The sequence below is a fragment of the Artemia franciscana genome, chromosome 5 (assembly GCF_032884065.1).
Source record: "Artemia franciscana chromosome 5, ASM3288406v1, whole genome shotgun sequence".
NCBI lineage: Eukaryota > Metazoa > Arthropoda > Branchiopoda > Anostraca > Artemiidae > Artemia > Artemia franciscana.
The window spans coordinates 15,331,889-15,354,303 of NC_088867.1; the positions used below are offsets into that span (position 1 = coordinate 15,331,889).

The 22,415-nt window shown below is 35.0% G+C and overlaps 1 protein-coding gene across 1 annotated transcript in view; it reads right to left on the reverse strand.

Moving 5' to 3' along the window:
- Positions 1-524: 524 nt before the first annotated feature.
- Positions 525-22,415, reverse strand: part of LOC136027685 (uncharacterized) — a 22,732-nt gene continuing 841 nt past the window's right edge. The window contains exons 2-4 of the mRNA XM_065705132.1: positions 19,917-20,066; positions 9,994-10,167; positions 525-1,886 (exon numbers count right to left, since the gene is read on the reverse strand). Coding sequence (XP_065561204.1) covers positions 1,411-1,886; positions 9,994-10,167; positions 19,917-20,066 — 800 coding nt within the window. The 3' untranslated portion in view covers positions 525-1,410. The remainder of the gene's footprint in view (positions 1,887-9,993; positions 10,168-19,916; positions 20,067-22,415) is intronic.

The window sequence follows — 22,415 nt, forward strand, 5'->3', positions numbered from 1 at the left end:
TAGAAAAAATTGTTAGAAAAAAATTATTCTTAGAAAAAGTCTAGAAGTCAGTGTTTATTTTAAAGCGAGTGTGCATAGCTTCATTAAAAACATACAAAAAAACCTCAACCATAGGAGCTGTATTTAATTCTGAAGCACGTAAAGCCAACCAAAAGTCTGTTTAAAGCAACTTAGAATCAATTTTTGCATATATGCAATATTATTAAACTTTAAAAATTTGCAAAACCAATGTGTAATAAAATTATAAATTACTGTTCCAGAAACAAAACTTTTTTTTAGCAAGATTTGACGCGTGTTGTTAGTAAAATAAAAAAAACAACAAATAATTATTACGTTTCTTTTTGGGATTAATCTATTGTATCCTATTATGAAACTTAACACCAAGATATGTACTGAATTTCCTGACGTCGAAAATAAAAATCATTAACACTTTAAATAAAAACTGGATTAAAAAAATATGAGTATATTTTTCTATTAATACATTTACAAAAGCATCCGTGATGAAAAATATATTTGTCATCTAATCTTCGTCACTCCTTTTCTATCTTGACTGTTCTGATCGGCATTAACTTTAGTTAAAGGGAATAACAGGATAAAGCTTATTGAATTCAATTTAACTAACGTGCTTTATGGGGACAGTAAACTAACTTTACACAAACCAGCCTTTAACCACCAACATTAATAAATATAGCAATTTTCGCTTATAAAAATGAATTCTGTTTGATAAATTTCTGTGCTGTAAAATAAAATGTAATTTTTTAGCCAAATAAAGACCTTGTTAAATTTAGTTGCGACCCCAGAAAATTGATTAAGATAAGATTAATCTGTGTAATAAAGTGTGCTAAAATTTTCACGTCTTTTTAAGAAATTGCACTATTGTAAACTTATTATTACAGAGAAAAAGAGAGTTTAATAGTGAAAAAAAATGTTGTGCCTTAAAAACTGCATTACTGGTTTAATATCTCTTACAAAAGAACCAACCAGGTTCTAAAACTAAGGAGTTACTTATCGTTCCCAAAACTACATTTGCTTGGCTGTCTAGATTTGCCACTCAGCATTAGTTAACCCGAAGCATTAGTCGACCCTGTTTTAGAGGTGGGCTACACATTTCTCCAAAATTGAGGAGTAATGGGATTGGCTTACGAAAATACATCACAAGATGTGCCAATAGATTTCATGCACACTTTTTAACAGTGAAATATAGGAGAGGGATCTCTTTTTAATCGTTATTTTAATCTAAACACGGTGAGAACTTTAAGACACTATAATTAGAAACTTAAAGCTACTGTAACTATCTTGGAATTTCTAAAATAACTAAAATTGATTGCAATAGGTCTTATGAAAACTCCCTTATTAAGTCTAGCCGGCTCTACAAGTCATCTCTACACTGCCTAACACTCTTCTAACCCGTCATCTAATTGATAAGTCGAAAACCACAGGCCTAGAATCGGTTTTTTTCAGTGTTAGAAATTCATTGTTAACTCTTATTATGGGTGATTTTTTCCTCTTAAAGGCTGAAAAGGCTGGCTTTCGTCGTTTTTTCTTCCAAGAGCTTGTTGTCTTAGAATTCAAAAATGATGGTAGGGAAGGGTTGCGAAGCTTATGCAACAAATTTCCAAATAAGGGAACAGGGATTTCGTGATCTTCTTCAGCAGATGTGACAGAAGAGTAGCTTTCGGATAATGATCCCAAGCTTAGTGCTATATTGTTTATGTCTTCTATTCCGCTGTGCTTTATCTTTTGAGTTGTTGTAAGCTGTGGTTTTCGTGTCATCCAGTTTTTATAGGTTACTGTGCGGTTAACTGGAGAAGTAAATCGATATATTTGACCTCTTATCGGAAAACGCAGCACACCAAAACGTTGAGGAGCAATAGGAATCCTTGTAGCTGTAAAAGAAAATCTAAGATAGTTTGATTTTTTGAAATACAAACAATCCTATCTTTGGCTCTAGTTTAGATTATTCTAAGCTTGGGCGAGTTTAGAGCTCTCAAAAATTTCTTTTATAAAATACAAAAAAGACAACGAAATATTGTTCTACGCACTTCTAGACAGCTTTAGTATTGGGCTTTCAAACCCACCTCACAAGGATCTTAAAATGGTAATAATGAGAAACCAAATACCCTTATGAATATGATTGCACTAGAGTTTCATGCACCAGCGTTGCCAACGCGGTACAATTGTATCGTTTTGGTACAATTCAGCGGTCCATGGACAAAGAGGTAAATTAAAAAAAAAAAATGGAGATTTTGCAAATTTTCAACCGGGAGGTAAAGCAAGGGATTGGGGACAAGATAGGAATGGGTTCAGAAATACTTTACCTGTCGATAAACCCTATCGCCATCTTTGCCTCATTTTAGAGGTACACCAGTACACCATTTTAGAGGTACTCTGGAGTACACCAGAGAAGACTGGTGTACTGCCACACATTCGTCATAAGTCATATCTCATCTCGGTGCCAGAACTGTTAGCTGTGTAAAAATAATTTGGTAATAGAAAGTGAAATTGCTGGCAAAATAAAACAGTCATTGGTAGATAATATGACAAAAAAAAACTAAAACGATTCAATAAAAAGCAAAGCATCGATGAACGTAATAGGATCAATAATAGTTCACCGTCAGATGCCATCATTGAACGAAATAATGGCAATGACGAATCCATGTCAAAATTTCTTTTATTTGACATATTCTCACTTTAATTTTACATCAAGTAAGGATAATAGCTTAGACCAGTTTTCTTTCTTTATATCAAGATCTGGGGCAATGCTCCCCATATAGGAAAAAGATTTGGCAATCGAATGCATTGTATCCAGAAAACTGGTATCTCAATGGCAATACCAGATGTGACGGATTGGTAACTTCTTCACCAGTACCAATTGAGGGGATACGAGGCGTTAGGAATTCCAATAGCACACTGGGATAGGGCTGTGACAGCCATTGTTGACTAATTACTACTCACTATAACTTCCAATTTCCATTCAAATGCCCAAACTGAAGTTTATAAGACTACTCGTTGCGTGAGAACCTTATATACCCCCAGGGCATAACTTACAGACTCTGCCCCAGGGATCTGATGGGTTGTTTTAACTCTGGAGGTACTTTTATGAGTACTTTGAACTTTTTTAAACAAGTTGGTCATTTCACTGTTTTGATCAGATATTGCTTGGGCAAAAAAAGGGTGTCAGGGGGGATCATTCCTTCGTAACTTTTTGACTCTTGAAAATGAACCAGAACTTGCAATTTGCAATTAAAAGAGTCTCCTCTAAAGCTTATGAAGCCACCCTTCCATAAAACTCTTTTATCCCCCCGGGACATAGCTTAGAAGACTTGCCCCCAGGCTTTGAGTGGTTGTTTTAACCTAGAAGGCCTTGTCGTATGATCTTGAGACTATTTGAATAAAGTGACTATCTCGAAATTTCTATCGTGTGCGTTTTAAGAATAGAGGAATTAAGGGGAAGCTAGTTGCCCTCTGATCACTTTGACTCTTAAAAACGCCACTAGAGCGTCTCATTTCCAACCCAGTGCCCCCCCCCAAATTTTATAATCTCACTATTTTCATAAAACCTTTATATACCCCCCGGCCTTGACTTACAACCCTTGCCATGAAGGCTGTGCGTGTTTGTAGGGGGGGGGGGGCTCATCCTCAAAGACCTAATTAGAGGACTCTTCAACAATGCTGAACAATAATTGCTGTCTCCCTTTAATCACTCAATTTCCGATTGTAAATTTCAGTTTCTAATCGTGTGAGCCAGTTTCGAAGCTTATACGACCATCATTTTCCATTAAAAACCTTGTATGCCCCCGTGACTTCAAGGGGGATGTCATCGTCAAAGAAATAATTAATGGACCTTTCAACTACGCTGAACAAAATATCTAGCTCAAAATTGTTATTGTATGTGTTTGGGAAAATGATGGGCGTGGGAGGAGGGGGCTGGTTGTCCTACAAGAATTTTCAACTATTAAAAAGGTGAGTAAAACTTTCAATTTCAAATTGAATGAGCCCCTTTCAAAGTTTGTACAACCACCATTCCTATAGAAACCTTATATACCCCTGGGCTTAATTTACAACCCTCGTCCTGAGGGCTATGGCGGAGGATGTTATCCCCAAACAAATAATTTCCAGACCTTTCAAATTCGCTGAACAAAGCATATCTTAAAATTTTCATTGGTTGTGTTAAGAAAAAATATAGGCGCGTTTGGGGAGACAATCTGCTTTCTATAGGTAGTTGTGTTACAAAGAATTAATTTATGGTAAATGAAACAACAAAAATAACCATGGATTCCGACTATCCATCGTCTATGTTGCATACTGTCGTATCCGCCAAAAAGTTAGATTTCGGAATTTTTTACTTTTAATTTTTTGGCTTTACAAAGTATAGAAATACCCCGATTTTTGGCAGTTAAATAGCGTGCGAGACAAATTAGGCTTTACCGGGTACAACACCTTCATTTTAGAAGATTAGATATAAAGAAAAATACAATAGTCTACCAAAAGTAAGAGCTACCAAAAATTCAGTTTAAAGTCAGTTAGACATTTCCACATTCCTCGGGATTCTTATAAGAATCCTAATGCAAAATTCTGAGGATCCAGAAAATGTATAGATGGCATTAAACTGGATTTTTGGCTCAAACACAGTAAATAAATATACAATCCATTTTCTTCAGATAAGATAATGTGCAAGATGGATGGCAAATTAAGCTAGACAGGGTATAGCTCTGTCCCTTTAGAAGACTAAATATACTCAAAAGTAAAAAAAATTGGCCAAATTTAGGATAACGTGATATTTTTCTGGCATTTTCTTGCAAATCCTTTTCCTCGCCCAATCAGAAATCATTTATGAAATATGTCCAGCCTTCTCCTCTCTGATTAAAAATGGTTTACAGGGTTGTCAACGCTTTAAGTAAATTAGATAAAAATAACAAGTTTTTTTTTAATGAAAGTAAAGAGCAACATTAAAACTTAAAACGAACAGAAATTACTCCGTATATAAAGGGGCTTTCCCTCCTCAACGCCCTGCTCTTTACGCTAAAGTTTTTTGCTGTTTTAAAAAATAGAGTTAAGAGAAAGAGTCAAACTTTAGTGTAAAGAGCGGGACGTTGATGAGGAAGCAGCCCCTTTCATATACGAAGTACGTTTGTTACTAAAAAAAATGCAAATTTCGAAGTAAGTTTGACTCTTTCTCTTAACTCTACTTCTTAAAACAGTAAAAAACTTTAGCGTAAAGAGCGGGGCGTTGAGGAGGAAAAGCCCCTTTCATATACGGAGTAATTTCTGTTCGTTTTAAGTTTTAATGTCGCTCCTTACTTTCATTAAAAAAAAACTTGTTTTTTTTATTTAATTTCTGGACGTTTTTTAATTAATGCATGTTTTGATCTTGGCTCTCCGCACATAAATAATTAAAACGAAATTTGTATATTAATTTTTTTTGACTAAATGGCTTTCTCATAGTTTTAATCGGAAGATTTTGAGAAAAAGAGAGAGGGAGGAAGCCTAGTTACCCTCCAATTTTGATTACTTAAAAAGGTAACTAGAACTTTCAATTTTTTTACGAACATTCTCATTTGTAAAAATTAGACGTAATTTACGAATTAACTTACGTAACGAGCTTCTATATTCGTATGTTTTTATTGCGTATATGAGGGAGTTCGCCCCTCGTCGATACCTCGCTCTTTACACTAAAGCTTAAATTCTGTCCCAATTCCTTAAGAATGACCCTTGAATCACAAAGGCCGTAGTATAAATAGTTGAAATTACTAAAAATACTTTAGCGTAAAGAGCGAGGTATTACGAGGAGGTAAACCCCTCATATGCGCAATAATCTCCTCACTTTCAGTAGAAAAAACTTCTCATATTTATTTTTTCATTGTTTTTTTAAATAATGCTAAAAAATCCTGCGCCCCCTTCATTGAAAGTCTCTTCCCCAAGTTTTTCCATGGAAAATTCCTCCCACGTAACCCCCCCCCCCACATCGACTCTCCCTCCCAAACCAAAAAAGCTCCCTGAAAACGTCCGTACACTTCCCAGTAACCATTACTATATGTAAACACAGGTCAAAGTTTATAACTTGCAACCCCTTCCACTGGGACTGCGGGGGTGTAAGTCGTCCCCAAAGACATAGTCATTAGGTTTTTCGACTATGGTGGATAAAATGGCTGTCTCAGAATTTTTATCCGGTGACCTTTAGGGAAAACATGAGCGTGGGAGGGGGCCTAGGTGTCCTCCGATTTTTTTGGTCACTTAAAAAGGGCACTAGAACTTTTAATTTCCGTTAGAATGAGCCCTCTCGCAACATTCTAGAACCACTGGGTCGATACGATCACCCCTGGGAAAAAAAAACAAACGAACAAAAAAACAAAAAACCAAATAAACACGCATCCAAGATTTGTCTTCTGGCAAAAAATGCGAAATTCCACATTTTTTTAGATAGGAGCTTGAAACTTCTACAATAAGGTTCTCTGATACGCTGAATCTGATGGTGTGATTTTCGTCAAGATTGTATAAATTTTAGGGGGTGGTTTCCCCTATTTTATAAGATGAGCCAAATTTTCTCAGGCTCGTAACTTTTGATAGGTAAAACTAGTCTTGAGGAAAGTTATATATTTAAAATCAGCATTAAAATGCGATGTTTTTGATGTAACTATTGGTATTAAAATTCCTTTTTTTAGAGTTTAGGTTACTATTGAGTCGGGTCGCTCCTTACTACAGTTCGTTACCACGAACTGTTTGACTATACGAGTTTACGGACTAAAATTGTACTGCAAGACGATAACTTATTACATCTGAACAGCAGCAAAAAAAAATGATAAACAATAAACTTGAACTGATATCCAAGCAAGAAAGGATTTTTTCCCTTCATTACTGATAAAATAAACCACTACTGTTTCTCTTTCTTTTTTGTTGGTACTGTCGATACCGAAGTTTTAATTTTGTTTGATTCGTTTGTCTCCCCTTTTTTAAATTTTCTCTTTTAAATATTTGTAACGTATGTCCTATGTCACTCCTTTTTAGTTTTTACCTTTTTAGCTTACTAACATTTTGCCACTTAATATTCTTGACTAATGAATGATTTACCATTCTGATATTTTAGTTTTTGGCACTTTTTGCCAGTTTTTTAGTTGTTTTTTTTTTACTTATGATTTTTGTTGGGTTTTATTACTTCGAATTGAAAATCGGCCCTTCGGGGTTTGTGGGTGACATTTTTGAAATACATATCTTATCTTACGCTGTGAACAAGAAGTTGACCCTCGTTGTCAACTATTACTTTTGGACATGAATTATGTTTAAGCCCAACCTGACAATCCTCATATACCTTTTCCGATGGTGTCACCATTATCGTTTGTTTAGTAGTATAGATATTTGTCTTTTTAAGCATTCAATGCAATACTAATTCTATCATGTGCACACACTTTCTTCATATATTTGATCTTCAATTTTTAATCATTACTATTATTCTGTTCAATGATGATATCTGTTTGTAAACTATTGATGACATTATTAATGTACACCGATGCTTTGCTTTTTGTTAAATTTTTATTCATTTCCTTGATGATACTATCTGCCAATGCCCATTTTCGCCAGTTATTTGACTGTTTATTACCGCATTATTTTTACACAGGTAACAGTTCCGACCCAACGACAAGATATGGTTTATGATATTGGTAGAAGAGTACGCTTTTCTTTTTTTTACCTTCCCTTGGATGCTAATTACCTGAAAGATAGCGATAACATTTATCAACAGGCAACGTGTTACCCGCGCAGTGAGCAAGAGGTCGACTATCGTCCTCATCAACAATTACTTTTAAGCTTGTATTCTCTTTGAGTAGTACCATCTCTGAAAATTTCATTCTTGCAATTTCAACCTTCATAAGAGCTGAAGTTTTTCGATACTTTAAAGAAATTTAATCTCTCACCGTCATGACAATGAATGCATACAATTAACGAAGTGTTACTACAAGAACTTGTCTCGTAGTTCAAATATCTATATTTATCAGCATTTAATTCTACAATAACATTATCATATTTACACACCTTCTTGAAATATATTATATTCACTTTTTAAATATGATTTAATTGTTTATCCTTAAAATGCACAGTTAATATTGATCGAAAACATACAATAAACCAATTCTTGTCGATGACCAACCACAGAGTAGGCTACTACGTTGGTGGCCACATGAAAAAAAAATCTGGAAACCTTCTTCACCAAAGATCACATGTCAGTTTAAAACATGAATAAAAAGTTGAAAAATATTTAAGTTAAAAAAATTCTGTTCCATCAACAAAGATTTCAAAGTTAAGAAATAAAACAGATTTCTAAGTTAATAAAATTTTAAGTTCCAAAAAAATTCTAAAGTAAAACAAAAAATTCAAAGCTAAAAAAAATCACAAGTTCAAAAAAATTGGGGGAGGGGCAGTTGGGATGGGAGGAAATGTTTAGAGGGGGATTGAGCCCTGAATGGAGACACGGGGATCGAAACTGATGTGCAAGTCTGGTAATGGAAAACCAGTATCGTTGGGACCCTAGTCTTTATAATTTTTGGAACTGAAACAAGTTTTGTTGACTATCAATAGAACCAATGTCTTCGATACCATTAGAGCACAAAAAATCTCTTCTAATTGTATATTAGAATCCATGTATAAATTTGTTGTATTTGACATCTTCCTACTTCAAGCTCACTTCAAGTAATGATAATTGCTTGGACCAGCTTTCTTTCTGTTATGTCAAGACCTTGCGAAATGATCTCCAGATAAGACAAAATACTCGCCAATCGAATGCATTGTTTTCAGAAAACAATAATCTCAACGGCAAGACCAGACATGAGGGATTGGTAGCTTCTTTTGGCTCCATATATACACCCATAGCTGCGCTATTAGTATTTGAGATGATACGAGGGGTTAGCAGCTCCATTAGTACACCGAGATAGGGCTGTGACAGCCCCTTTTGACCGACTACTGCTATAGTGGGCTTATTAAGAGTCAAAAGTAATTTGAAGCCCCCTTGACGTGTCTGTTAATTCCGAAAACAGATATCCAATCAAACTTTTAAGACAGCTATTTTCTTCAGCGTTTTTAAGGGCCCAGAAATTACGACTTTGGGGATGTCAAACTGCCACAGCTCTCAAGGTAAGGGGTCTAATCAAGGCAATTTGTTCATTGTTAAAATATTGCAGGTGTTACTGACTTTCCGTAAAGATTATTATTACTTTCCAAGAAGACAAAGGTCATTCAGGTGAGTCTTTCGGGAAAGTGGAAGGGAGTGTTTAACCAAATAAAACACGCTAAATATTAAAGGGTTTTCAAAAAGCTAATCTCAGAAATAACTTAGTATATTAATTTGAAATTTTCAGGAAATGATAAGGGAGATGACGAATTGGCTAAAAAGATGATATTTGCATGCTACTGCTACTAATACTACTACTACGAGTATTACTGCTACTAATACTATTGCCACACCACCACATTTAAAACATTGACGGTATGAACTAAATAAAAATACACTTTATGCTTGCACATATTCAATAGAGGCTATCTCAAGAAATGATTTGGGAATTAAGTTGAAACTTTCAGATAATGCTTAAAGGAGAAGATCAATTGACAAATGGTAATATGGGCATGCTACTACAAATAACCGCTACCACTACTACATTTACTACTACTACTTCAACTGCTACCTCTATAATAATCACTGTAAAGAATCCCTCTGACTATCCTTTTGGAAAAAAATCTCATTGCTGTATTTGTGTGTGCATAGGTATATATAGGATGAATATCCCTTGTTGCCCCTAAATTTGAGCTCTATTAGATTCTTCCGCCAATATTTTAATCTATATGGAAAACTCTACTCGTATTAAAAAATAAAACAAGACTGGCCCTAAATTATCTTATTCCAAAGGACTTAATTTTTATTACTCTCTTTCACTTAGCTTAAAAGAGTTTTATTATTTTTCTCTATAGCCAAAATGAGCTTAAATTTATATAGCTTCTTCCAAAACTTACTTGTGGTAGTTGTAGTTGCAGCGGTTGTCGTAGTTGGAGTCGTTGTCGTAGTTGGCGTAGTAGTCGTGGTTGGTGTTGTTGTTGTAGTCGGTGTTGTTGTCGTTGTCGGTGTGGTGGTAGTTGGTGTAGTCGTCGTTGGTGTTGTTGTCGTTGTTGGTGTCGTTGTAGTCGGGGCTAGAAAGAGAAGAAAGCGACTGTAATAAAGTGTTAGGATAACGAAGACACCCTTCAGTGCCAAAAACTTCAACCCTGACCAAGAGATAGATAAAACATTAACACAAATACAGTTACATAAATAAAACAATACAAATGAAAAATTAAACACAGCGTAGATACAAAGTATTCAAATCTAAACAAATTTGTTGCTAAGTAATAAAGCATAATTTTTGTTCAGAAATATTTCGTTCTGTGTTGGTTTCCTTTGCATGAAGCTGACACTGAATATTCTATTGGGGCATCTTCGGACATGCAAGAGGCTCTGTGGCACCTGCGGATGCACCGACTGAATCGGGAAGGATCGGGCTTGCGGGGAAGGACATTTTGAAAAATACATTTTTGGGATATTTATTGAAAGAAAACAAAAATTACTCTCCCTTCTTAATTTTAAAAAATGTTTATTTTTGTATCTTGAAAATAAAATTGAAAAAAAAGTATTTCGCCTCACCTACATTCTCAGGAATTTGCCCCCTGGCACATCTGTACGCCTTTGTTACATTGGCCTGCTATCCCACTCATGAGAATTTACGGCTTACATAATGCGTTTTCACGTTTTTAATGAAAAGGCAAAACTAACTTGGAAATATATTTTATTGGAGAAATAAAGAGATCGGAGATCCCAAAATTTTGAGATTGGAAGTACTGTGTACTAGTCAAACAGAAGTAGATAGTATTACACAAATTTATAATAAAGCCAATTCAAGTTTACAGAATTATAGGCAGCGCAATAGCACTGCCTAAGTAAAGAACGATGTTAGCATAATGTATTATTTTTTTTTGACAAGGACACTTCGTACCGAAAGAGTTTTCGTAGAAACTTCAAAAAGAGTGGATTCGATCGGAAATTGAAAGGGCTAGTACCATTTTAATGATTAAAAGTTATTAGAAGGCGGCCAACCCCCTCCCACGCCCATCATTTCCCGAAACACATTAAAATAAAATTTTGAGATAGCCATTTTTTTCAACGTAGTTAAAAAGTCCGAAAATTATATCTTGAGGATGAAAACTCCTCCCCCAAGGCCCTCAGGGCAAGGGTTGTCAGTTATGCCCTGGGGGGATCTAAGATTTTACAGGAAGCATGGTTATATAAACTTCGGAAGGGCTCATTGGATTGCTAATCAGAAGATCTAGTGCTCTTTTAAGAGTCAAAGTAATCAGATCTCAGCTTGTCACCCCCCCCCCCCGCCTACATGTCGTATTTTCCCGGAATGTATCTAATATAAATTATGAGAGAGCCGTTTTATTCAAAATAGTCCGAAATATCATATAACGAGGTATTTAGGGTTGAAAGAAACCTCCGAAGCCGGGGGCAAGGGTTGTAAGTTATGCTCCGGGGGCATTTATGGCTTTTATGGAAGGGATGATTGTTTAGAATATAGAGGAGGTCCACTTGGTTGAAAATTCGAATTTCTAGTTCCCTTTTAAGATTCAAAAGTGATGGGTGCAGCTAACCCCTCCCCGACTACCCATCTATTCACCAAACAAATCTGATTGAAATTGTGAAATAGTAATTTTTTTTCATAATATTCCAAAGAACCTGTAACAATGCCTCTAGGTCGACACAACCCCATGTGCCGTGGGGATAGGTTTTTAAGTCATGCCCTGGGAGCATATAAGGTTTTTATGTAATAAATGGTTGTGTAAACTTCAGGTGATGCTCATGAGATTTAAAATTGGAAGTTATAGTTCCCTATGTAAAAGTAAAAAGTGTTTTGAGAGTAACCCATCCCCGAGAGCCCATTATTTCCCCAAAGATATCCAATAAAATTTGGAGATAGCAATTTTATTTATCGTAGTTTAAGGGTCCGGATTTATGTCTTTGAGTGATACACCTCCGCTCCCACAACAGGGCAAGGTTTTTAAGTTATGCCATGGGGGCAGCTAAGGTTTTTATAGAAAAGGTGGTCGTATATACATCAAAGGGGCCTCATTGAACTGGTAATTAGAATTTATAGTCCGGCTTTAAAGAGAAAAAGGGATCAGAGGGCAGCTAGCCCCCTCCTCCTACACAAAACACACGTCATGTTTTCCCGAAATACGTCTAATGGAATTTTGAGACAGTCATATTATTCAAAATAGTTCAAAGATCATATAACAAGGCTTTTTAGGTTGATTAAATAAAAAAAAACAAGTTTTTTTTAACTGAAAGTAAGGAGTGACATTAAACTTCAAAACGAACAGAAATTGTTCGGTATATGAAAAAGGCTGTTCCCTCCTCAAAGCCCCGCTCTTTGCGCTAAAATGTGACTTTTTCTCTCAAATTAACTTTTTAAAACAGTAAAAAACTTTTGCATAAAGAGCGGGGCGTTGTGGAGGGAACAGCCCCTTTCATATATGGAGCAATTTCTGTTCGTTTTAAGTTTTAATGTCTCCTTACTTTCAGTTAAAAAAAACTTGTTTTTTTATTTAATTTCTGAACGTTTTTCAATTAATGCGTGTTTTGATTTTGGCTCACCGCAAATGAATACTTAGAACGAAATTCGCATATTTTTTTTGGCTAAATGGCTTTTTCTTAGGTTTGATCGGACGATTTTGAGCAAAAAGAAGTGGGGCAGGATGCATAATTGCCCTTCAATTTTGGCTACTTAAAAAGGCAACTAGAAATTTTAATTTCTTTCGAACCTTTATATTAATAAAAAATATACTTAACTTCCAAATTAACTGTTGTAACGAACTTCTATATTCGTATAATTTTATTACGCATTTGAGGGGGTTTGCCTCCTCTTTAATACCTAGCTCTTTACCTAAAGCTTAAATTTTGTCCCAATTTTTTAAGAATGACCCCTGAATCACAAAGGCCGTAGAAGAAATAGTTGAAATTACCAAATATACTTTAGCGTAAAGAGCAGGTATTTAGGAGGAGATGGACCCCTCATATGAGGGGTAATTTCCGTTCGTTTTGTTTTAATGCTGCTCCAAACTTTCAGTTGAAAAAAACTTTTTCATATTTATCTTTTCATTGTTTTTTGTTTTAAAAAATATTGGAAAATCCTGCGCCCCTTTCATGGAAATTCTTTCCTCCCATGGAAAGTTTCTCCATGGAAAGATCCGCCCATGTAACCCATTCCCCTCAACTCCCTCCCTATCCAAGAAAACAATTCCCCTGAAAATGTCTGTACACTTCCCAATAACCATTACTATATGTAAACACTGGTCAAAGTTTGTAACTTGTAGCCCATTCCCCGGGGACTGTGAGGGAGTAAGCCGTCCCCAAATACATAGCTGTTAGGTTCTCGACTATGCTGAACAAAATGGCTATCTCAGAATTTTGACTTGTTGACTTTGGGAAAAAATGAGCGTGGGAGGGGGTCTAGGTGCCCTCCAGTATTTTTGGTCACTGAAAAAGGGCACTAGAACGTTTAATTTCCGTTAGAAAGAGCCCTCTCTTAATATTCTATGACCACTGGGTCGATATGATCACCTCTGGGGAAAAGAAAAAAAAACACGCACCCGTGATCGGTCTTCTGGCAAAAAAAATATGAAATTCCACATTTTTGAACATAGGAGCTTGAAAATTGTACATCACGATTCTCTGATACGCTGAATGCGATGGTGTGGTTTTCGTTAAGATTCTATGACTTTTAGTGGGTAATTTGCCCTATTTTCCAAAATAAGGCAAATTTTCTCAGGCTCGTAACTCCTGACAAGTAAGATTAAATTTGATGAAACTTATATATTTTAAATCAGCATAAAAATCTGATTGTTTTGATGTATCTATTAGCATATTACCCCATTTTTTAAGGTTACGTTTACTATTGAGCCGGATCGCTCCTTACTACAGTTCGTTACCACAAACTGTTTGATACAAACGACCAGAGTGTGGGGGCGACGGTTGTAAGTTGTACCGTGGCGGCATTTAAGGTTTTTATTGAAGGAATGGCTGTTTGGATTTTAACCAAGAACTTTTATTGCAAGTGTTTTGTGTGTTATATTTTTATTATTTTCTTTGCTGAAGACGGCCCTTAGATATAGGGCCAACATATTCAAATAGGGTTTGTTCATTAATTGACTTGGAAAAAAGTCATCATTATTCTCTCTTCTGTATTTGTTAAAAAAAATTGTTTAAAAAAATTAATATTTGATCATTTTTCAAATAATCCCAGTAAATCACCCCCCGCCCCCACTCCCACCAAAAAATAATCCTACACGGAAAGCTCCTCGCGCATAAAATTCTTTCCCAAGGAAATTGCCCCCGGTCAATTCCATCCTTGCTGCAAATTCCCCCCAGAAAATTTCTTGCTGAGGATTCAACCTGAAAAATGCTTCGTAGTATACTTTCATTTGGAAAAATCTGCTTTATTGAATTCCAAATAGATCTTGAGGTCATCGTGGAATCCCCTCTATTTGGAAATTTTTCCCGGAAATCCTCCCTCTTCCTAATAGTAAGTTTCTCCCGCGGAAAATTTACCCATGGAGAATTTCTTCCGGTTATAATTCCCTTATGGAAAATATCTACCAAGCAAAATCCTCCTCCACGTAAAAATCCTCCCACAAAAATCCAACTTCGCTGAAATTTTCACCCAGACAGTTCCCCAAGATTAGAAAATCCCCAAGATTAAAAAATTCCCAAACATTAAATAGGGTCAACAACGAGAATATAAGACAAAGAAATCAAATTTCATATGTGAAGTCTCGCAAGTTACCTCATGGAAAATTTCTTTTCGAAAGTTCACCTTTGCAAACTTTCCTCCCTATGAAAAACCTAATCGTATAAAATATATCTCCATATAATCCCCCCACAAAGATGTCTTTATACTCCCCAGTAACAAATACTATATGTAAACAATGGGTAAACTTCGTAGCCATTCCGCCAGGGACTGTGGGGGGTCATATCACTCCCAAAAACATAATTTGGACCTTTCAGCTACGATTAACAAAATGGCTATCTCAAAATGTTGATTCAAATTGGACGATTTGGGAGGAAAAAGGGCAAAATGTGCTTCTCTGGAAGTTCTAGGATTACTGATTCGATACCGCGAAGAATCCAACTCCAAAAGCCATGTTTTATTGTCTTTGGACTATTTCAAACCGTTCGTGGTAACGAACTGCAGTAAGGAGCGACCTTACTACAATAGTTACATCTGATTGTTGAAGTTTCAAGCTCCTATCTACAAAAATGTGGAATTTCGCATTTTTTGCCAGAAGGCAGATCACAGATGCGTGTTTATTTGTTTTTTTTTTTTGTTTTTTTCTTGTTTTTTTTTTTCCCAGGGATGATCGTATCGACTGAGTCGCCCTAGAATGTCGCGAAAGGGCCCATTCTAACGGAAATTAAAAGTTCTAGTGCCCTTTTTAAGTGACCAAAAAAATTGGAGGGGACCTAGGCCCCCTTCCCTTCTCATTTTTTCCCAAAATTCACCGGATCAAAATTCTGAGACAGCCATTTTATTCACCATAGTCGAAAAACCTAATAACTATGTCTTTTGGGACAACTTACTCCCCAACAGTTCCCCGTGGGAGGGGCTGCAAGTTACAAACTTTGACCTGTGTTTACATATAATAATGATTACTGGGAAGTGTACAGATGTTTTCAGGGGGATTTTTTTGGCTTAGGGGGGAGAGTTGAGGGGGGGGGGGTTACGTGGGAGGATATTTTCATGGAGAAACTTCTCATGGGGGAAGAGAATTTCAATGAAGGGGGTGCAGGATTTTCTAGCATTATTTGAAAAAAACAAGGAAAAAAATATGAAGTTTTTTCTACTGAAAGTAAGGAGCAGCATTAAAACTTAAAACGAAAAAGAATCATTACGCATATAAGGGGTTTACCTCTTCGTTATACCTCACCCTTTACGCTAAAGTATTTTTAGTAATTTCAACTATTTATTCTACGGCCTTTGTGATTCAGAGGTCATTCTTAAGGAATTGAGATAAAATTTCAGCTTTAGTGTAAAGAGCGAGGTATCGACGACGGTTGAACCCCCTCAAAAACGCAATAAAAACATACGAATATAGAAGTTCGTTACGTAAGTTAATTCGTAAGTTATGTATATTTTTTACCAATGAAAACGTTTGTAAAAAATTAAAAGTTCTAGTTGCTTTTTTAAGTAATCCAAAAATTGGAGGGCAACTAGGCCTCCCCCCTCGCTCCTTTTCTCAAAATCTTCCGATTAATTGCAATTAATTAATATGCAAATTCCGTTTTAATTATTTATGCGCGGAGAGCCAGGATCAAAAAATGCATTAATTCAAAAACGTACAGAAATTAAGTAAAAAAATTTTTTTAATGAAAGTAAGGAGCAACATTAAAACTTAAAACGAACAGAAATTACTCCGTATATGAAAGGGGCTTCTCCTCCTCAACGCCCCGCTCTTTACGCTAAAGTTTTTTACTGTTTTAAAAATAGAGTTAAGAGAAAGAGTCAAATTTTAGCGTAAAGAGCGAGGCGTTGAGGAGGAAAAGCACCTTTCATATACGGAGTAATTTCTGTTCGTTTTAAGTTTTAATGTTGCTCCTTACTTTCATTTAAAAAAAAACTTTTTTATTCAATTAAGGACAAAAAACACAGAAGACACGTAATTTCCTCGGAACGAAAATCCCTCAGAAATTTTCTGTCCCAGAATTTGTCAACTAATGATTTTTTTCAGATTGTAAGGATGGAAAGGAATCTATTTCACCATGATTTCCGCATGTCAAAAGAGAGACTCACTAATAAGTTTGCAAGGTAGAAATATGAGTCTCAAATGGTCAACCCAGTTTATAATCCTAAGATAAGTCATGGACCTGCGACTGTAAATATTTCATCTAAAAAACTTAGCTATGTTGAAGAAAAGATCCTAGAACAAGGGCCAAAATTCTCGTTTTTACCGAAACAGGATCCAGTTGCAGACTTGGTAGCATCTTTAGAATCCTCTCTCCACAAATGTAGTGCCCTTGTTTCAAACCCAGATACAGTTAGATTTTGTTTGATTAACACTCTTTACAATACTTCATTAAAGCTTCCTAATTCTCCCAAAAACGCAATGGAAAAATCATATAACACAAAATTTTTGAACAAACTCCGTAATGATTCCTCAATAAAAATCACTAAATCCGATAAAAGCAACTCCTTAGTAATTATGAATAAAACCGATTAAGATAGTAAAATTCAGTCAGATTTAAGTGATACAAACACTTATGTTAAATCAACCCACGACCGGACTCATCAATTTGCTCAAAAAGTTATAAAAAAATTAAAAACTCTGAAAGAAAATGGCAAAATCATTGCTCAGTTGTACAATAAATTTCTCCTTCGTGGTGTTTTTTGCTCAAATTTTTTTTGATCACCAAAATCGAACAAACAAGGCATCCCTCTAAGACCTATTGTAGATTGTAGCTAGTACAAAATCACCCGCCTCAAACATTGGAAAATGGTTATGCACTGCATTTGAACCATTGTTTCACTCCCCCAGCCCCCCCGTCAACCTTTCTTTTCAATAAACACATCTGATTGAAATTATGAGATAGTGAATGTGTTCAAAATAGTCCCAAAAACATAAAATTGTGCTTCTAGGGTTAACGTAACCCCCCAGTGGACTTGGGATACCGTTGTAAGTTATGCCTTAAGGATATATAAGGTTCTTATGGAATCGGTGGTCTTATAAACTGCAGAAGGGCTCATTTGCTTTGAGATTGAAAGTTGTAGTGACCTTTCTAAGAGGCATAAGTGAATTGAGAGCAACCAACACATACCCCACGCCCATCATTTCCCCAAACGCCTCCAATCAAAACTTGGAGATAGAAATTTAGTTAATCTTATTTGAGGTTCCATAAATAATATCTTTAAGGATAACATCCCCCCCCTCACAGATCTCAGGTTAAGTGTTGTAAGCTATGTCCTGGGGGCATATAAGGTTTTTATAGAAAGGGTGGTTGCATAAAGTTTGGAGGGGACTCACTGGATTGGTAACCAGAAGTTCAAGTGCCCTTTTTAATATTCAAAGTGGTCAGAGTGAAGCTACCCCCCCCCCATGACACGCATGTTGTGTTTTCCCAAGTTGCATCCATTAGAAAATTTGAGACATTCCTTTTATTTGATTAAGTAAGAAAAAACAAGTTTTTTTAACGGATAGTAAGGAGCGGTATTAAAACTTAAAACGAACAGAAATTACTTCGTATATGAAAGGGGCTGCTTCTTCATCAACGCCCCGCTCTTTACGCTAAAGTTTGACTCTTTCTCTTAACTCTACTTTTTAAAATAGTAAAAAACTTTAGCGTAAAGAGCGTAATAAATACAGTTAATGAAATGAATGAACCTTTTTAGCTTGTAAAATGTTGGCTTTTATCACACAGTCTTGGCTTAACTTTTCGTTGAGAAGTAATGATGCCAAGGCTATTTTAAAAACGGATTTTTAACCAAGAACTTTTATTGTAAGGGTTTTTTGTGCTATATGTTTTGTTATTTTCTTTGCTGAAGACGGCCCTTAGATATAGGGCCAAGATATTCAAATAAGTTTTGTTCATTTAGGGTCTTGGGAAAAAAGTCCTCATTATTATCTCTTCTGTATTCCCTTTTATTGTAAAACCCTTTTATTGTAAGGGTTTTTTGTGTTATATGTTTTTTTATTTCCCTTAGACATAGGGCTGGAATATTCAAATAGGTTTTGTTCACTCACTGTCTTGGGAAAAAGGTCCTCATTATTCTCTCATCTGTATTTGTATTATTGAAAGGCGGTGTGGTCTTCGTCATTATTTACAAGTTTTTTTTTTATACTGAAAATGATAAAAGAATTATTCTACCCCCTCTTCAATACTCCGATGTTTATGCTATAGTTCGACCTTTTGTCCAAATTCTTTAAGAACGACTCCTGGAACGCAAGGGCCGTTTAATAGGAGTCAGAAACTTTTTTAAGAGTACTAGAAACTTTACCGCGAAGAAAAGAGTTTTAAGGAGGGGGCATTCCCCCTCAGATACGGAAAAGTTTCTATTCATTTTAATTTTTATTGTTGCTCCTTACTTTCAGAAGAAAACCCTTGTTTTTTGTTTTACACTTGCTTGAAATGTATTCTAATCTATTTAAGTTCGGTAGTTGCTATTTTAGCTTGTACAGCTTACTTTATCCCTCCAATATACACCTCTCTTTTTTGGGGAGGGGGGATTGAGTATATGTATAAGGAATTTCTTTTTTCTGACACTCATATTTCGTTTTACTCCTTGGACAATATTTACAAAAGAAGAGCCTGGAAGTACTGATCATCGTTTAATTTTAGAACGTTAATGACAAATTTAATAACTTTCCCTGGAATAATTCTTGACTCCAACGATTGTAAATTTATAGAAAAAAAAGTATTTTGGATTGTTAGGTTCTCACTCCCATTTGCAAGTGCTTTTTTTATTGTTTTTGTTTCGTGTTTTATCAATGAATTTTGTTCGAAATATACTGCATTCGTGCATTCATGACTCTCAAGAAGCTTTTTAATTTGGACAGTTTTTATTTTTTTTTTAAATGAAACATTTGAAATTAAAATAGTTTTAACCAGCATTAAAAGCAAATCGAATCATTTTTTAATTGGAAGAAAAAGCTCTTTTCCAGCTTCGTTCTGAGCTCTATTTATCTCTTTATCAGTTTAACTTGAAGGAAAAAGAGTTGAGTTAATAATAAAACAAGGCTTAATTAAAACTCTTATTCTAAGGGATCTAAGGAATCTAAACCCATTTCACTAATCTTGAAATTTTATCATTTATTACCACCGGAAAAAAGCGGATTGGAAATAATTCTTCTAAACTTACTTGTCGTGGTAGTTGTTGCCACTGTTGTCGTAGTCGGTGTTGTTGTCGTGGTTGGTGTTGTAGTCGGTGTTGTTGTAGTTGCCGGTGTGGTGGTGGTTGGTGTAGTCGTCGTTGGAGTTGTTGTTGTAGTTGGTGTTGTTGTAGTAGGAGCTAGAAGAAGAAGCAAGTGCTTTTAAGTTAGGAAAGGATATGAAAAGTATCCTTAATTACCAAACAACGAGGATAGCAATTTTAACATGGAGCACATGAAAAATATTTTGATCAATTTGGGATTTGCTAGGACAGCATGCTTTTTCGGTCAATACATTTCTTTTTTATTAAATATTCCTTCTTCTAAAAACCGTTTGTTCAATTTTGTCTTTGTGTAGGCCAATTTGTGCCAATGAGAGCCCAACTGAGGCCAATCCAGATACACAAAAAGCCCCGACACTTTCTACACAATTGCTTAAATTTAGTATGCTCCCACTTCCATAATAAATACCATTTTATGCAACGAATAAAAATTTAAATTTCGTTGCAAACCAAAAAACTAAACCAGAAACTTTTTCGTAGTAAAATATATTTCTACTTAAACGATTGAAAATTTATTCTTAAGAATTATACATGATATTTCTTTAATTGTTATACCGTTTGTTAGGTTAACAGCACGTGCTGATAATTTTCTGATAAATTGCTAGAAACACAGTTTTATCTAACAAAAATGTTTCGCTGACAGCATTCAGAAAGGTATTAATTGGGCTATAAAAAGCTTGGAACTGAAAATTCAGGATAGCCAACTAGGCTAGTTCATATAATTTTGAAGGTCATACTGCCTTTCCATGACGGTAAATTAAAAGCTTAAATAGGGATAAATTCTTTTAATAGATAGTGATAAATTTAACAAAAAATGTTGAATATGCAGTAACCGTCATCAGTAGTAATGTTGACGCTACTGATGATGGTGACTGCATATGTGACCAAAATATCTATTATTTTTTTGGTGAAATTTATCTCTGTCAACTAATAGGATACATCCCTATTTCAACTTTTTATTTATAGGATGGCGTATTTTTAAAAGATTTTTTCGAAAGCCAACAGAACAATTTTACAATTGCAGCAAATAATAGCAGTCAGACATTTCTTATCAATGTTTACAGCCTATAAAGCTGCCAATACGGCTTTACTGTATAATCAGGTTTTGAATATTGTGCAGTTAATTCTCCCAACAATTTACTCCAGCAATTATTCAATCTTTTTAATATATGCTTATTAATTCATTGTTCATTAATTCCATGAATTTAATGAATTCATTATGCATTAATTTCATATTTTTTTCGTTATTTCATGGATATTTGATTTTTGAAAAAATTGTTACCAAACAAATAATAAATATAAATAACAAATAAAAAGTATTTTTAGTACTTTTAAAAGAGCTATTTATTCTAAATAAACAACTTTTGTAATTCAGGAGTCATTGTTCAAGAATTTGAATAAAGTTAGAACTTTGGTGTAAAGAGCGGGGTATTGACGAGGGGCAAACCCCCTCATATACATAATTATTTTGTCTAATTTGTTTTAATTTTTAATGTTACTCCTTACTTTCTGTTGAGAAAAAACTTTTTTTTATTTGATTTGGGTTTCAGTTGAAAAAAAACTTTTTTTTTATATTTAATTTGGGTTATAAGGTCGCACTGCTTATAACACCAATGTGAAAAATCGATTAGTTGCCTCAGAATACCGTTATATTGAAAATAAAAAAATTCAAGAAAATTTTATCTTTTCTTAAAATTTTATTTTTACTCATAATTTATCTACTATGGGCTGCCTCCCCGTAGTAGCATGATATTTGTAGGCATGAATGTAAAATGAGTCGGAGGTAATAGGCTAGGGGCCATCTGTGCTGTATTTCGACTGTATATCGCCAGATGCTGAAAACCATGTTTCGATCAAGATGAGCCCAGGATTGCACAAAGCCTCTATTCATACTGGAGGTCGAAGGGACCTCTTGCTGTCCCGTTGCAGACTTGCTCCTGATTATACAGTAAAGCCGTGGAAAAATTTTATTGAGTGGAGAGCCATTGACTCAGGTAAATTGTGTGATATACTTTGTTTTTTTTGTTGTTGATTGTAATTAATCTTGCAAACGGCACAGCGATTTAGTTGCTACTAAAGAGGCTGGAGGATTTAAAGTTATGCGTTGTTTGAAAAATTTTCTTATAAATAAAATTTTACTTCTTTTATATCATGCAATAGTTAGTCCTTATATTTTATATTGTTGTGTTTTATGGACTAGTAATCTCTACTCTAATTACAAATGTACCTAAATTTTACAAAATAAAGTGGTTAGAATAATTGTAGAATATGTGAAAGTTTTTAATGATACACAGACGTGCTATAGAAATTTAAGAGTGATGAATGTTGGACAGCTCATGGATTATCAAGCTGCAATTTTTGTATATCAATGTCGTAATGATTTATGCCCAGATATTTTTCTCATTTTTATAAGAGTAATGGCTGCTT